General features: G+C 41.7%; 1 protein-coding gene across 1 annotated transcript in view; it reads right to left on the bottom strand.

Annotated features, from left to right (window-relative positions):
• EGFLAM (EGF like, fibronectin type III and laminin G domains) overlaps positions 1 to 16,206 on the bottom strand; it is a 76,956-nt gene that overhangs the window by 31,518 nt on the left and 29,232 nt on the right. The window contains exons 7-10 of the mRNA XM_075020035.1: positions 11,822 to 11,988; positions 3,175 to 3,290; positions 2,614 to 2,950; positions 14 to 114 (exon numbers count right to left, since the gene is read on the bottom strand). Of these exons, the coding sequence (XP_074876136.1) occupies positions 14 to 114; positions 2,614 to 2,950; positions 3,175 to 3,290; positions 11,822 to 11,988 (721 nt within the window). The remainder of the gene's footprint in view (positions 1 to 13; positions 115 to 2,613; positions 2,951 to 3,174; positions 3,291 to 11,821; positions 11,989 to 16,206) is intronic.

The raw sequence follows: 16,206 nt of genomic DNA, 5'->3' as shown, positions 1-16,206 counted from the left end.
TGCTTAAACTTACCCTGAATTCGAGGGTAATTTGAAATGTCTGATAGGAGTTTTTCAGTGGTTCAAAGGTGATGTATGAGTAGCCAGAGAACTGCGGATACTGGATAATAATATCTGAAAAGCAAAGACAAAACCATGTTATTTAGCAGTTTTCTCCCATATAAAAATCGATACACACATTTAGCACTAGATAACATCAGGTGAGAATGAAAGGCAGAGTTCCTCCAGAGACAACCATTAGTCAGCAGCAGTCAACAATCAGTTAACCTATTGCCTTGTCCTCCCACCGCCTTTTACAACTAATTCCTTTATTCCCAAGGACCTGGTGAACTTGGAAAGAAACAGGATACTGAGAGCCAAATACTGCTCAACAGTTTAATTGCTGGCTTCAGTGGAAATTTCTCCAGATTTTCATCCTTGTTACAGAAGACAGAACCCATCGACTTTGTATTTATCTCCTTTTAAGAATTCATTTGACCCAGAGACAACAAAGTAATTTTCTATTTTGCAGGATTATAAAAACATATGTGGGAAATGTGGCCAGACTCTATGCCGCATTAGTCACTGCTGCTCCATAGCTGCTGTGTCCAGCATCTGCAGAATCCTTGGATGGCTCATAAGAGCCCAACGGCTTCCAGCACTTCCCTCAAGTCAACTCAGGGCAGAAGCTAAAGGGAGTGATGGGGAGAAGAGAGCCCCTGCAGGCATCTCTCCATCTCTGGCTGCAACAGAGGCCCTTCATATTGCTCTCTTCAGCTGGCGCTATCAATTCTCACCCTTTGTTGTCTTATGTTAGAGGCCCATCCTGGCTTCAGCACAGAAGATGAGAGAAATGTCTTACTGCTACCTTTGCAGCTCGTTTTCCTAAGAAGTACTGAGGACAGACACAGTTTCAGGCCTGAATTCTTAATTTTTGCTGTGCATCTAAGTCTAATGAGGAAGGAAGGATGAGGAGTCCTATTCTTCTTTGCTATTTGAATACTGAGTGCGTTTTTCTTGCATATTTGGATCTGGATACAGCACGCTCAGCCATTTTGTTTGCAAGGCATACATTTTAGGCTGAGGTGAAGAAAAACAGTGCTATAAACCTGAATGTAACTGCAGCAGAGAGCAATTAACTCATGCCCGATCACAAGCAGAACTGACTGGACCAGACCACCATGCAGCTGTTGGTTGTAAAGAAAAGACTGTTTTCATTCAGATTAATATACTTTTTAACAATATTGGCTGCTGTGGAGAAATTCAGTACAAGGGAATATTGGTACATGATGCTACTGCTTACTAAGGAATAACACACTCCCTTGTGAAAAATGGTGGGTTTGGACTGACGTTAACAAACCCCCTCTAGAAGTTGTATACAGTTATGTCAGTTCAAATAAATCCTCAACTCTTCATCGTTGATCAAGGCCAAAAATCACATCTGCAGCTGTTCCATGTGGCTGAGTCACAACAGATTGTTTTCAGAATAAGCAGCACCAGGAGCAGAAGATCAAACACCCTCAGTGTCTGTATCCCTGATGCAAGACACTGTGCATTACGAATGTCTAACACAAGCCTTCAGAAGAAACATGTGTCCCTGATGCTCTGCTGTGTGTCAGGGCCTTGGTAGATCAGACTGTCATGCAGAGCAACGGATCAGCTCTTTCTTAGCTCATGGAACAGCACTACTACAAGCAACGGGACACTTTCTTTGCACGAGCTTTGGCATTCATCTGTCTCCTTGGTCACCAGACCAGAAGAAAAAATAACTCCGGGGGGTGGAAGTGTGGCCTTGTGATTGAGTTGGAGTGGCTCACCAGCTGGTCAGTTCAACATCAGACCCAATGAAAAGGCAAGGTTAGGTCTGCAGAGGGAGAGAACAGGAAGGTGGCAAGAGAAGGAGAAGCAGGACAGCCTCCTTCAGCTCAGCAACCTCTTGTCCTGGCTCAGCCACCCTGCAGAGAGGAGAGAGGACATGTGGCAAGTCCTGACTGGGACAGCCACACCTCCTCACATTGACCCAGGCTTCAGGTCATGCTTCCTGAACTGGGGAGGGGATTTTGTTCCTCTCTTGCCCCAGGCTGCTGGACATGAGTGCTGGGGCTACCACTCCAGCACTTCTACCCTGCAGACCATGGGGAAAGTCTCCTCTGGAGATGGTTTTACAACAAGGGGTCTGTCTCACATCCCTGCTGCAGGATGAGCATCATCCGATGGACCATGCTGGAAATGTGGGTGGATCAGGGCTTCAGCTGCAGGCAAAAGGCAAGGGTCAAAGGGGGGTTGAATGTCCCTGCTGGAAGCTGTGGATGCCATGGCTGGACCTTGTCAGGTCTGGGTGCCTACCAACATACCTGGCTCCATCACCCTCTTACTCCTAGCTGGGGAAGGAGGATTAACCTCCCCTGTGCACCTTCCCATGAGTTCTGCATTCAGCTTTATTAAAGAATAACTTCCTCACACCTAGCTGAGTAAAAAGAAGCAAAGGGGCTGATGTCTGAACTGGGACGTGGAAGCTGCTGCTGCCCTTAAGGACCCATTAAGCCCTGCTGGCTATTTCCAAAGAGCACTTTGGCTCATCGTGAAGCTGCTCTTTGCCCCAGACAAAGAGAAGTCAGGCACGCAGAAACCTACCTTCCGCACACGTCTCTCCTCCTTTTCCTAAGTTGCAGTGGCAGCGTGAGCCACCCCGGTCATAGTCGTTGATGCAAAAGCTGTCTGCAGAACAGATGGCCTCATCGCAGGAGAGATCAAAGAGGCGCGCGGCAGAAGACGTGCCGCCCTTCCTCACCGCCCCAGCCGTAGTCGCCCTTGCTGTGGTTGAAGGACGTGTAGTGGTGGGAGTGGAAGTAGTGGGTTCAGAAGTGGTTGTAAGGACCCGTGACAGGAGCCTGGAACTAGATCCTGGTGTGACCTTAGTTTCGACCAGAAATTTTCTGTTGCCTCCTTTGATAGCAGGAAGCGGTCTGAGCTGAAAGGAAATAAAGAAACGTAAATTCAGTAAAAGCTAAAATGCTATGTGGTGAAGAAACAAATACCTTCCAAGACACACATCTGAGGCAAAAAACTCATCCTCACCGAAGAAAACCACCACATTATTATATCAGATATTAAACTTCCTGACAAGACTGGACACTTTAAAATATTGAGACCGTAAAGAAAACAGAAATGCCAAAGTGAAATCTTGAAATTTACCTCTTCTATGTAAATGTCGTAGTCTGAGTCATCAATATCAAATCCATCATCATCTCCAGTCACTGTGTCCGTGATGTACCGATGCCCATAGCTTCCACTTCCTAACTCCTCAGAGCCTAAAAAGACACAACTGGTATATTCAGTTCACATATTTTTTTTCTCTTTACACACAGCAGCTCAGATCTTACCACTCCCTCATTCTCCACACTGAAATTGGACGTGGTGTTAATGTTAATCCTATACAGACAATGCAAGTGTCAGCCTGAAGATGGAAGACATGTTCAAGTGATAGACATGCAATTTAAAACAAAATGAAGACCATTTAGTCACTTACTATGTGACTAAACAAACAAAGCAGGCAAAACTCAGTTCTCCCACTGCAAACTGACTTTTATCCATCATTCTTCCAGGACAACAGCTCTGAACTATTTCAGTGTTGACAACATTTTAATAACTGAATTGGGTTTAGATCAAGCTTTTCCCTTTTATAAATACATAGTCCTGTATCTGCCCTATTAGCGACCAAATAACTGGAACTGTGAAAGAGATGCATCTAGGTAGGGCTCTGCTTAGGACTTTGTCACTACTGGCTCTAATGCTTCTGAAATTAGCATCCTAAGTGTATTTTCAAGCTATTTTTAAAAACACAATTTAGCACCTCGAAAAAAGAAACAATCACAAACTTCATGTGTTTTTCATGTGCATAATCTGCTTCTGCCTCTCCCAGGAGCACTTAACTGCACTGTGAAGGACTCCCTGCTGGGAACAGACAGTTTAAACAGTAAGAGGGTCCTTGTAGAAAAGTCTGTGCTTTTCTACACTTTACATAGCAAATTCTGCTTAAACAATGGTTTATGCTTTTTAGCTGTTAAAATTTACCAGAAGTCATGAAGAAAGATAACTGCGTCAGTTAACTGCATCTCTATCATTACTTGTCATTTCAGTGAAATTAAGAATAGACAGACATTTGACAACCATTAAAACAGACTTCATACACTTGCCTTTTCCATAAAATATTCTGTGATCACTTAAAAACATCGTGGGTAATGCTTGCTTTAAAAAGCCTCTGTATGGGCTGACCATGTGTGCTTTTTTATTTTAATAGCCACAAGCTGCCCATATTTCCTCCTAAGTTAGCAGGTCCTTCACACTGCAACATGCAGAGACGCAAAGTCATGCTGGGCAGTGGCTGCCTGCAGAAAGGAGACCTGACAACCTAGAAAATGTCACTTGACGGTAGTGAGAACTTCACTACCACCGCTGAACAACCCACTGGAGCCAACAAAAGCTAACGAGGCCTAGCAGACTTTCAGAGGGAGCAGTGTGGGCACAGTGCTACCAGGCCATTTGAGCCAGTCTAACTGGGGTCAGCCATCTCCCACCTCAGTGGACAATAAAGGAAAAATATCTCATTGACCTGATTCAGGCAGGAGACCACTCATCTCAGTCTTTTTGTACTTTCTTCCTTTGCCATGACTGCAACCCAGAAATCCTGGCAGACAGTTATAAAATCAAGCATATGTGCACCAGATATGAATGCGTGCCCTCACTGGCTAATTGGCCGCCGACCATATGCTCTGTGGGAGTTACTTATCAATGGCCTTACATGTTACATCAGCATACAGAAAAATCAGAGGCAAATGAGTAGAGGTAATGAGGCATACACACTTGCAACCAAAACAGCATGCTAGATGGGAGAGAATGTGTATAAGCCTTTCCACTCTAACATGTATACCTAATCATCTGTAAATAATACAATTTAACTGTATATTAAACAGAAATATTCAGCACAGAGTTCTACCAACTGAGCTAAGCAGAGAACTCATAGCTTTACAACTAGTATTGAGTCATACCATTGAGGTCAGCTGAACAAACTATATCCAGATTATTTCTGCTAGTGACTGTGGATGCACAGGCACAGGACTACCATTGAAGAAACAGATTGCACATTTATGAACTGGTCCCAGTCCTGCATTCATTATGGAAAACAATAGGTATTATCAAAATGTGGGCAAAACCTCTTACCCCTAGTATTCACTTGTATAGTCATTCAGGTTAGTCACCATCACAGGGCAATTTTACTCCAGGTAGGAAGGTAGGAAGAATAGAGCAGAGCAGAGCAGAGCAGAGCAGAGCAGAGCAGAAGAGAAGAGAAGAGAAGAGAAGAGAAGAGAAGAGAAGAGAAGAGAAGAGAAGAGAAGAGAAGAGAAGAGAAGAGTTCCGTTGGAAGGGACCTACAACAATCATCTTATGTCCATCACTGCATCAGACTTCCTTCTTTGGCAAAAGTAATTTTATAAGACATGGATTTCTACAAAATAATTTCAGTGTGCAAAACCTTAAATATAAGCATTATAAATATGACTTGCAGTTTAACAGAAATTATATGAACAAAGCAGAGTCCAGCACTAATGCAGCTCCCAACAGATGCAGCAATTTTCAGCTCACTGGCATACTTCTGCTTTTAAGTCAGGTCTGTAATAATACTTATTGCCTTTATATTGTGTGTCTGAAACTATTTCAGAAATAATTCAGTTCTTCTAATGGATGAAACGCTAATTTACTTAAGAGTAACAGAAGCCAAAAAGATAAATTGGGGGGAAAAAAGGAAAATTCACAATCATGTGTCAGGGGAAACAATCTAATCTGTATTAAAACAAGCTGTGATACACAATCTCCATTTTCTAATTTGGAAGTCACAAGCTACAAAATAAACATCTGTTGCAGTCCAAATTCTGCTACAGTTTTTTCCCTTCTCAAGCAAACTTTCTATTGGCTTAATGGGATTTAGGTTCAATAAGGATGGCAGGAATGAAGCACAATACAGGGAATGAGGTCTTTCTATATTCACATGTAGGAAAATGTTAGGTCTCAAATTCACATTCAGATATGCACACTTGCTTACATGTGTAGACATGATTTTAATGCTATGCCAGTTTTACAGAAGTGTTACTGTCCTGATTTGAGTGGAGTTATCACTAAACTGCATCAATAACCACCAGCATGCAATGAGACCTGGTAACTTAGGAGAGACAAGCAGTTCCCCAAGCAGAAAGTGTGACTCCTTCATCTGGCAGATCAAAGCATTCCATGCTTTTCCAACAGAAGACCTTGGGAGATGAAATGTACCCACTCTTCTAAATGAGACAATGATTCCTTTCACCTTATTGAAATGGTACAACATTGACAGGCTGGAGAGAGCAAAGTAGGTACGGCTTATAGTTGCTGGTAGAAAAGACTGCTTTGAAGCCCTTCTTCAAAGACCTTCAGGATGTAAGTTTGGCATCACCAGTAAAGGTGTAACTTCAGAAGGTGTCCTAATATCCACAGGTCTTCATCACAGCCCCAGATCCCCTCTTTTGCTCCTCCTTGGCTCTATCTGAGTTTCAACCAGCCCACGCTATATTACTCTACCTGCTGACCTGTGAGCAGTTTTGGTAACACATAATGCAGCCAGGAGCAATGAAGTTATGGAGATGTACTCTTTTCGAACTATGCCAGAATTTATACAGATGAGTAAACACACAAACAATGAGATCATTTAACAGCCCACTGGCGTCTCAGTCGCCTTGCTCTTCCCTACACTTGGTGTTTGCTCACTAGTTGTGACATGATACTGACATGTGATGTGATGCGATAAAACTACAAAACAAACAGAAAGCAGAGAAGCCAACAGGGCGTTTTGTAGAGAAACCCCCACACAAGCCCATTTCTTAAGAGCCCTCTGTTGCTTTGGTGAAAACCTCATCTCATAATGGGTGGCAAACCAGGGACAATTAAGCAAAGTGGTACTCCGCAAATACCAAAACAATGACTACAGAGATTATAAGCATGCTATATTTCATTAAATCAGTGTTTCAATGTACAAGGAGATGAAGCCTGTTTAAGACCCTCTACCAGGTCCTATAATCCTCTCACGATTAATTGGAAAACTTGTGGGGCATCATGAACTTTAGACAGCTTCTTTCCAAATAATCAGGGATTAAGTTATACCAAAGAAATCTTTCTCAAAACAAATAGAAAGCCATGCAAACTCTTGTTTTGCCGATTAGGTGGCCACCAGCATACTGATTAGGAGACACAGGAGAGCGTAGGAGGTAGACCACTGGGCACTGCAATGCAGGCAGATTGAATGGAAGTGTTAACAGACTGACTGCCATCATGCAGAATCCCTCACAGGTCTAAATCCAGAATACATCAGGGGCATTTTGATCTGAGTTTTATTCTTGTCAGTGACTCACAGTGAGGCATTGCATATCACTTGGCCTGTCTCTTGCTTTTTGTCCCTGTCCCTATAAATACAAACACTGGCTTTGTAAAGCCCTCGGAGATTTGTGGGAAACAGTTCTGTGGAAAACCTTCTCCATTTGCTATCTCCAGGACACATCACCATCATTTACATCAAGGTTTGGGCCCAAGGGACAGGCTTTTTCCTGTGTCTGAGCCTCAGCTGACACATTCAAGCACCATGCACAATATTTAAGCACCTGTGCCAATGGCTTGCTCAGTATGAGCCTGGTGGTGATAGCCAGGACCAGAGGAAAGGATGTACCCAGATTAAGCAGCCACTTCTGTCACATTTGCTGTGGAGACAAGCAGGAGGGTATTTTTAACAGAAGACACTTCCTCTGTTGGTCTGGCAAAGCCCAAGGCTGGTGACCTTCCAGGCACAGTGCAAACCCCATCTGTTTCCCCAGGAGATGAAGGGTATTTAGGCGATGCAGGTGATGACACTTTGATTCTTTGGGACAGTTCATTTTGTTGTTATTAAACTGGATATATGCAATCTTTTGTTTTCAACTAAATTGTCCATGACACATTGAAAGATTTGATATAGCAAAAACTCAACAACCATATAAGTGAAATGCCCACAACCTGCATCTGTAATTAACAAAGGCTACAAAAATTGATTTATTACATCATTTCCCTCTAGAAAAAAAAATGAAACCAAATCACAAATAAATGAGAACCCCTGGGGAAATTTGCCCTCTCTTTCCTTCCTGAAAATGGAGCAATGTAACATAAACCAAGCATGCAATTTTTACTAGGTAAGGGGGTAACTGCTTATAATCAAGACCACATGTTCTACTTGCAAGGACCTTGGGAGGTCTGTCACATTAGGTGATACCGTCAGCAAACCTTCAGAGAAACATTTTAGCAAACAAAGACAACTGTTTCCTATGCTGATCTGAAACATTGCAGTCAAGAGTACTGCAAAGCCAGCCACCTTTTAAAACCAAAATAAGAGCATTACATATGAGAATGAGATAAATCCCAGCAGAAAACATCTCCAAGTAGCGTGGACTCAGCGTGTGCAGGACTCATCTTTGTCTCAGGCTGCCTAGAAGAGCTGTGAGAGACTCTACACGATGCAACATGGACCCCGAAGGTCCACTGCATGTGAGGTAACACTGGGAATTTGTTCTTCAGTTAAAATAAGCACTAGTTATTTCAAAACAAGCATAAACCCCCCCAGGATATACAAGCATAAAGCTACAAATTTTTAAAATCCAAACACACTAAGGATCTTAGTGCCAGCACTATGTGGACTAAGTTTAATGAAAAGGAGCCAGGTATTGTATGAAATTCTGCCAGCTTCCTAAGATATTTCAGGTATTTCTGAGGAATACACAGGCAGTCAGAAAATAGCATCAACTATCTGTGGCATGTTTCACTGTTTACATGGGGAGGAGGAACTGTGGTAATAATGAAGACAGCAATTCCTATGATGTGCGCCCTGAAGAGCAAAGATGCTTCAGTTTCAGACATGCTAACTGACACCCTTCCCAGCAACAACAGGTGACTAAGAGGTATCTGCTGGCACTTTGAGAAAGTCAGGCATCTGGTGCCATCTGAGATGCATTATAGCACCTGAGACATCCCCAGAGGACTGTCAGGTGTCTGGGAGCCACCTGGGTGGCACATGCCTTCCTGCAGTAACAGCTCAAAACCACAGGACCTAGATGACCTCAAATCCACCGAATGTCTGTACCTGAGCAACTGAAGTGAATGATTAACAGGGCCAAAGATGGTGTCTATTGGCTTTCTGGCTACTAGATGGGGGAAGGTAGCTGCAGATACATAATGTGAAGTAGGAGTGAGTTTTACTTGGTTGCCCTTGAGCTTTGCATGCATTTTTTTGTCAATGGTTTAAATCACTCTTCAGGGTTTTTTAGTTTTGGGAAAAATAAATGTTCAGGCTATACACAGTTTTGATCAAGAACATTTTTTTCACAGCGAAAGTTTAGCTTTTCTACTAATGCACAATGTACTTGTATATCTGGATAACATCAAAACAGTTTCTTACACAGACATCACAACTAAAGCCAAGTGAGAGCTGCTATACTCAGTTACACTCCTGCTTCCAGAAAGCTGCAGAACTTATTTCTAAAGGCATTCATCCTCTGTTGCTTTTGAACACCATTCCTAGCTCTGCAAAAATCTGGTTGTTATGAAGACAGGTACCCACAAGATAACACAGGCTTTGATGCGTAGTGGCTACATGTAATTTTTAAGCCTATTTGGAAAATCCACCCTGGAAACTAAGAGCAGACTGGCAAAGGAACCACACTTGCATTTGCCAAGGGACCCAGAGTTTGTCAAAGTAGCCATAAGTACAAGTGACCTGGTGCAGGAATGCAGCACATCACGGACATGACGTGGCCCCAGGCTGCAGGAGCTCTGTCTGCTCATGGGGGTCTCCCCCAAGCACTGCCAGACCCTTGGTGCAATGAGACCAACCTCTCAGCCACAATGGCACCCATGTGCCTACCACAGATCAGCACAGAGGTTTTGAGCCTACTCAGAGAGCAGCGCAATATACATAATACATCACTTTTCAGATCTGATTCAGGCACAGAGAACTAAGTTCATGCCCCCTATGAACCTCTCCAGAAATCAGTGCTTATATACACCAGGTTTGAATTTAATTCCAAGCTCTACTGTCAAAAATCCATGTTTTAGAGCCATCTCAACAGGTTTCTGCAGAACAGGCTGTTTCCAAAGTGCCTTTCCTAGAGTACCGCAGTAATAAGTGCAGCATGCAGACTACCACACCCTTATTAACAGAGCTAAACACTTTCTCTTTTCTGACCAAAGAATACAGCCACTCACATCCAAAGATAAACAGGATACCAAGGAGCACACAAGCATGCCTGAGGCAGCAGGAGCTGACCCTTGAGGATCCAGGGGCCAAGGAACCCCAGAGTATGCTGTACCTTCGCAGTTTTCACAAACACTTGCTTCAGAAGTTAAACTTATGAGATCAGCAGCCATAACAAATTTCATGCAAACTGTTCAAGGGATTCAATTTGTGACAGAGAGGAAAAAAGAATGGAAACAACCATGTAAGAGTCAATGAAAACAAGGGATTCCAAGATAGGGAGGTAATTTAGAAATAAATCCTTAATGGGTTAAATTGGTGGATCACTAAGGATGTGGTCCACATTTCTGCAGCATGCAAATTCTTGCAGATCTCACAGTCCTACCTGAATATCAGCTGCTCATTTTCTGCCAGTTAATTAAAGATGATTTGCAATTGAGCATGCAGGTAAGAAAAGAAAAAAAGTCAGTTTTGTTGCTCTTTTTTGTAGTTCATTAATCTGCTAAATTTATATCCAGGCATTTTCTTGGTGTGGTATTCTGTCCCCTATAAATGCCTTCAAAACTGGAACTTAAAAGTACTGAGACCTTTTAAACACAATAAAAAGTTTGGCATATTGAGGATAGACCTCAATTAGTCCCCATACCCTGCCAGCCTTGGTTCTGTTTCCTGCATCAACTCTGTTTGTGACATTGGGTTTTTCACTGTGTGAGAGATGTGATTTGTACAATTCCCAACGTGCTCTGTGTTGGCTTGGTTGGGAATCTCACATACAGCTATGACTTTGGGGATGATAAGGAGCAACAGTACCTCAAAGTCAGCCCACAGAGACACTGGCATTGGCAGAGGATTATATCCTGACTAAGGCTATCAGCAGATGTGCGCAGGACCTACAACTTATTGCAATGTGCATGGCCTACATTGCTACACAAATGTGAACATAATAGTTATCAAGTTGTGATTATTCAAGTATATTTGAATGCATTTTCACCTAATATTTTTGCTATACAGCTTCTGATCAAAAAGGGATGCTTACTTCTTTATATCATTATTTTCATGATTATGCTTAATAGTTTAAGAGCTTTACTCCTCAGAAAACAGTATAGATTTACTTTGGTCTTTCTGAGTTGTTTAAATTAGAAATGTAATATATAAGGTTCAGTTTCAAAGAACAGAAAAAAAGATGAACAATAGACTTGTCTCTCTCATTTCTCCCCATGATATTCACTTATCAGTTCTCCATGAAGCCAGCACAAAAGTCAGTGAGTAGCAATCCAAAAATATCTGGCAATGACCTCCAGAGTAGAGAAATGGCATGAGAGTGCTTCTGCCTGGTTCTTTTCAAATCTTTCCTGGTGGCTTGACTTTTCACAGGATGCTGCAAGCTCCACAGACAGGACCAAGAGTTGTCAGACTGGGGGTGCCTGTGCTTGGGGGATGACTCTTTCCACCAGCAGCCCTCCACAGGCTACCCTAGATACACTTTATTTCCAGATATATTTTATTTTTATATAGCTTTAATTACAAAAAGGTGGTTCTACTCACTGAACGTTCGGATGACGTCACTCGGTGCACTGGCAGGGCTGGATCCATAGGAATTTGCTGCTCGGACAGCAAACTGATACTTGGTGTTTGGGAGAAGTCCTTTGAGAACCATGGACTCCATCTGGATCTGCTCCCTTATTACGGTCCAATTGCTGTCAAGGTCTGGCCTTCAGGATCAAACAAATCCAAGATCATAAATAATTAAAACTGGCTGTATAAATTAATTGCCTTTAAACTTTCCTGGGAAATATACAAACTAAATGAGATATAAGCCTGCTAAATCATCACTGAAATCCTTCAGTCTTAAGGGGCCAGACTGTGCAACCATTACTAAGCTGTGAAGCCTGTGATATCAAAACTATACAGTGATACAAAACCAATATTCAGATTTTGCTTATAAAGCCAAGGAGGTTATTTAGAGGACAGTTTGACACATCATGCTCTATTTATCTGTTTTCAAGGATTTTGTGTTCACAGTTTTCAAGTGGAGGTATATTACCTGCAGTCCCCAATCCCCTATTTGGCTGTATAAAGCAATACTTCACAACAGAGGGAAAGATCCTGGTTTATTTCTAAGAGTTTGTACTCTAATGCCAATAAGTCCCTTCAAACATATACAAGCATTAGCAGGATGAGAATCTAACATCTGATCTCCCAGGTAATTAGGTTAATCCACTCACATTGGAAAATCTGGATGCAAAGTCTCTTCAGAAAAACAAAACAAAACAAAACAACCCAAACAAAACCAGAACAATAATGCAGAGAACCTGGTCTATGTATGTGGATTTTGCAACAAAATTCCCATGTCTGCCTTTGGACAATGCTTGGTTAACTCCTGATTCCTACTGGAACCCAGCAGCCAATAAATACTTGCTCTAAGTGCCATTATAATCCATCTGAAATCGGTACAATCATTCACATGGCAGTTTGGTCTCAAGTGTTTATGTTCACATGTGGAGAGACATCAGAAAGGGGAGGGCTACTTCAAATACCTTGAGAGAGTATTCTGACGCTTTCGCACCATTTCTACTGTCTTAAAAGTGGTCTATTCTTATCAAAGAAAGAAAGGAATGAGAAAGTAAACAAACAAAATAAAAATGTAAATGTTAAGTCTAGGCCACCCAAAATATTCAAATTGAAGCCTATGAAAGTAAAATAGGAACAGAAGTGACTTTCATAAAAAATTATTCCAGTGTCCCTTTTCTAAGATGTCCTTGTGATATTTATTACAGGAAATAACCTCCAAGTGCTCCCTGAATCTACAAATGTTTACACAGGACTAGCTGCAAATGTCTCCAACAGTCTTCCACTGAAAATTATAGCACAAGGCAGGCATTTTGTATTTGTTTATTTGCAGCCAGAAGGAAATGCCAAAGATAATGTATGTTTTCTTTTACCAGTCAATACAAGATTTATTGATCACTGAGGTTTCATTGCTTTGTGCCAGCAGGGCAAATGCAGTGACAAAGCAGCAGCACCCAGCTGCCCAGCTCCTGTGCATTATGGCACAGAGGATGCGAATATGTCATTGTCTCACTAAAAATAAAAATAAAATCAGACAAATGCACAAGATGTAATGATGGCTAAACAGGCCATCCTAAGTCACCCTCCACCACCATTTCCTGGTATATGGGAGGGCATTTATTTTGGCCACTCTTTCATTGTTTCCCTTCTCTGAGCTTTTGATGCCTGGGCCAAAATGAAAATGTATAGTGTTTTCCAAATGAAAGCTGTTAACATCGTTTCCTTCCACATGCTCACTTGGTAGTGTTTTCAATTTTCCTGTACACATCTTTTTTTGGCTCTAATTCCAGTCCAAGGAATTCCTGCTAGCTCAAGAGCTGCCTCACAGTCTTTTTGCAACAGGCTCTGCTGATGTCTGCACCCGAATGGAAACACACACCTCTGACGAAGGGACCCAAAGGAGGTATCACACCCTACAAAGATTTAGGAGATAACAGAAACCATAGGCAAGCCTTCGACTTCCCTGACTGTGTCTCACAAGACTTCCTTCTGCAGAAGTGAATAATAAAGGAAATGCCAGAAAACGTGTAAGCATCTGCAGCTGAAGGAGCGGGAAAGGGGGAGATTTATCACTTGACCTTTGCTACTTCTCCAGAACATTCCCTGTGCGAACAAATTGGTGCAAGATGAGAAAATGGCAAACAGATGGGGAGAGGGACACATCAAACTCAGCTAGTGACTTTGTCCAGGGCCAGCCAGCTCCTGTGTTTTCTAAGCTGGGAACATTTTGTTGAAAACTGTCTCCCTGGTCCTTTTTTTTGTGTCAAATTTCAGGTTGTGTCAACTTTTGCACCGGAAGGGCTCGTTTTGATGCCACTTTTCCCATCTTTCTGCAGCACTACATTCTGTGGACCAGCACAGGTGCCTCTGTCTCTGGCTGAGACCTCACAGGGCTGCTCCAGAGACATTGTATCTGTGCACAGGGAAATGAGACAACTTCCATGGGCATTTTCTGCTCTTGAAGTTATGGCTGTGCATCTCCAACACAGAAATGCCATGCAGTAAGAATCTGGCCAGTGACAAAGTCAGAGTATTTTTAAGGTAATAAACATATGGGTGAAGTTAATGGGACTGGATGGATGTAAACCAAGGGCAGAATTCTGCCCCAGATATACCTAAACATTTGGATTACTACTTCATGTTGTAATCTGGGGACTGATTCAACTTAAGAAAGGAAATCTTTCTGATGCAGAGAACAGCAATTTTACACTCACTTGAACTTCCTCTTAAAATCACCTGTAAATGATTTAACAGAGTGAAGCACCTGTTAGCAATCCAATTTTATAAGGTTTTTCATTGTTCTTTTGTGCCATGTTTGTACTCAAGTGGAGAATTCATCTCTACAATGTTTTTAAAAATATTTCTACAGATAATAAATATGGTGACAAGTACAATAAATTCTTATTCACTATGGAAAATAGTCATTACAGAAAATAATGCACTATAGGATATTATTTTTAGTAATTATCATTATTTAGCTTTATTATGACACTTTCTACAAAATATATCAACCAATATGTCAGGTCAGCTCTGAGGAAAGGAAAAGTAGACAATTTTCTGACCTCATTCTTTTGTTAAACATTCCTCTGATGCTGTCTAACATCGTTAAGCACTTCCTAATTTCTACATCTTCCACTCCTCTTTCTTCATTAATTACCTTTTCAAGGATTTAACCCTCACACACAGTAAGGTAAATGTTGAGGCAGGTGTATCTGTTTCATGCATTAATCAGGAAAACAGTATTTACAGTACTTTTGCTGGGCATTAGAAGGTGTCCCCCAGTCAGATCTGTTGTTTCAGGTTCTTTCAAACAAAAGGAAATATGACTGCCCAATTCAATGCAATGCCAGGAATAGTCCAACATGGAATAGATTCAAGGATACAACTTTTTTGGAGGGGAAGGCTTCAAACTAATCAAGAAATCTGCCCATAACACTATGCTGAATCTGCTCCACCCTAACATCTGTATACTAATAAATCTCCCCAGTTTCATCAGCAGAACCTGCCTAGTTCATTGCAGCAGAAGTTTCATGTCACTACCGAGATATTGAAAAATTTCCCCTGTATGTCAAGATTAATATTGAAAGCTGTTGACACCATCTACGTACCAAGGAGATGCAAAGAAAGTGACCTAATCCTTTTAGGGGACACATTGCTGAAACACTTGTGGTTCTGCAGATGCTAGTTCACTATAAAAATTTGGATAAGTTAGTCTCCAAGTTTAGAAGATTGGGTAGGCTTTCAACAGGTTAAAAAAATGGGTATTTGCAGTATTCAAGTGAAAATATCCAAGACATTATTGAGAATTATTTTTTTATATTGTCTTTAGGAAAAACCATCCAAACTAGTATGTTTAAGCCCAGGGCCTCCCTTTAGAGGCTTTCATAAGAACGCCATTTGTCATAAAATATTTTGCAGCATAAACCAACAGACTACTTACACTGAGCCTGCAAGCTCCTTCAGACTCATTAGCTATTTTGGGTTTAACATGTTCTTTTACACATTTCCTATAAACTGTGCAGTGAGCAGTGAGACCTACATTCACCCTCCTGATTTTCAGCATTTAGCCAAGTTGGGACTGCAGACTCCTTAGCATCCTCTTATAGTCAACAGCAGAGCAGAGTCTGAGTTAGACCAGCTGGTCCTACATCTGAAACTGCCTGCAGCCCTCCACTGCCTAAAGTGAACCAAAAGGTCCCAAGGGAAATCCATGCAAGCGCCTAAATAAAGGCTGAAATTTAGACCCCAAGTAGAAACAGACTGCAGGTTAGCTCTGGTTCTGATTAGATTCTGGTATGTGCAAACAATAAATGTATAGAATTTTCATGAGGTTTTAATCTGCAATATCACAGTTGAGCAAA

Source organism: Buteo buteo, chromosome Z (genome assembly GCF_964188355.1).
Source record: "Buteo buteo chromosome Z, bButBut1.hap1.1, whole genome shotgun sequence".
In the NCBI taxonomy this organism is placed as follows: domain Eukaryota; kingdom Metazoa; phylum Chordata; class Aves; order Accipitriformes; family Accipitridae; genus Buteo; species Buteo buteo.
Note: the sequence above shows the minus strand (reverse complement) of the source record. Positions and strands in the feature narration are given on the sequence as shown.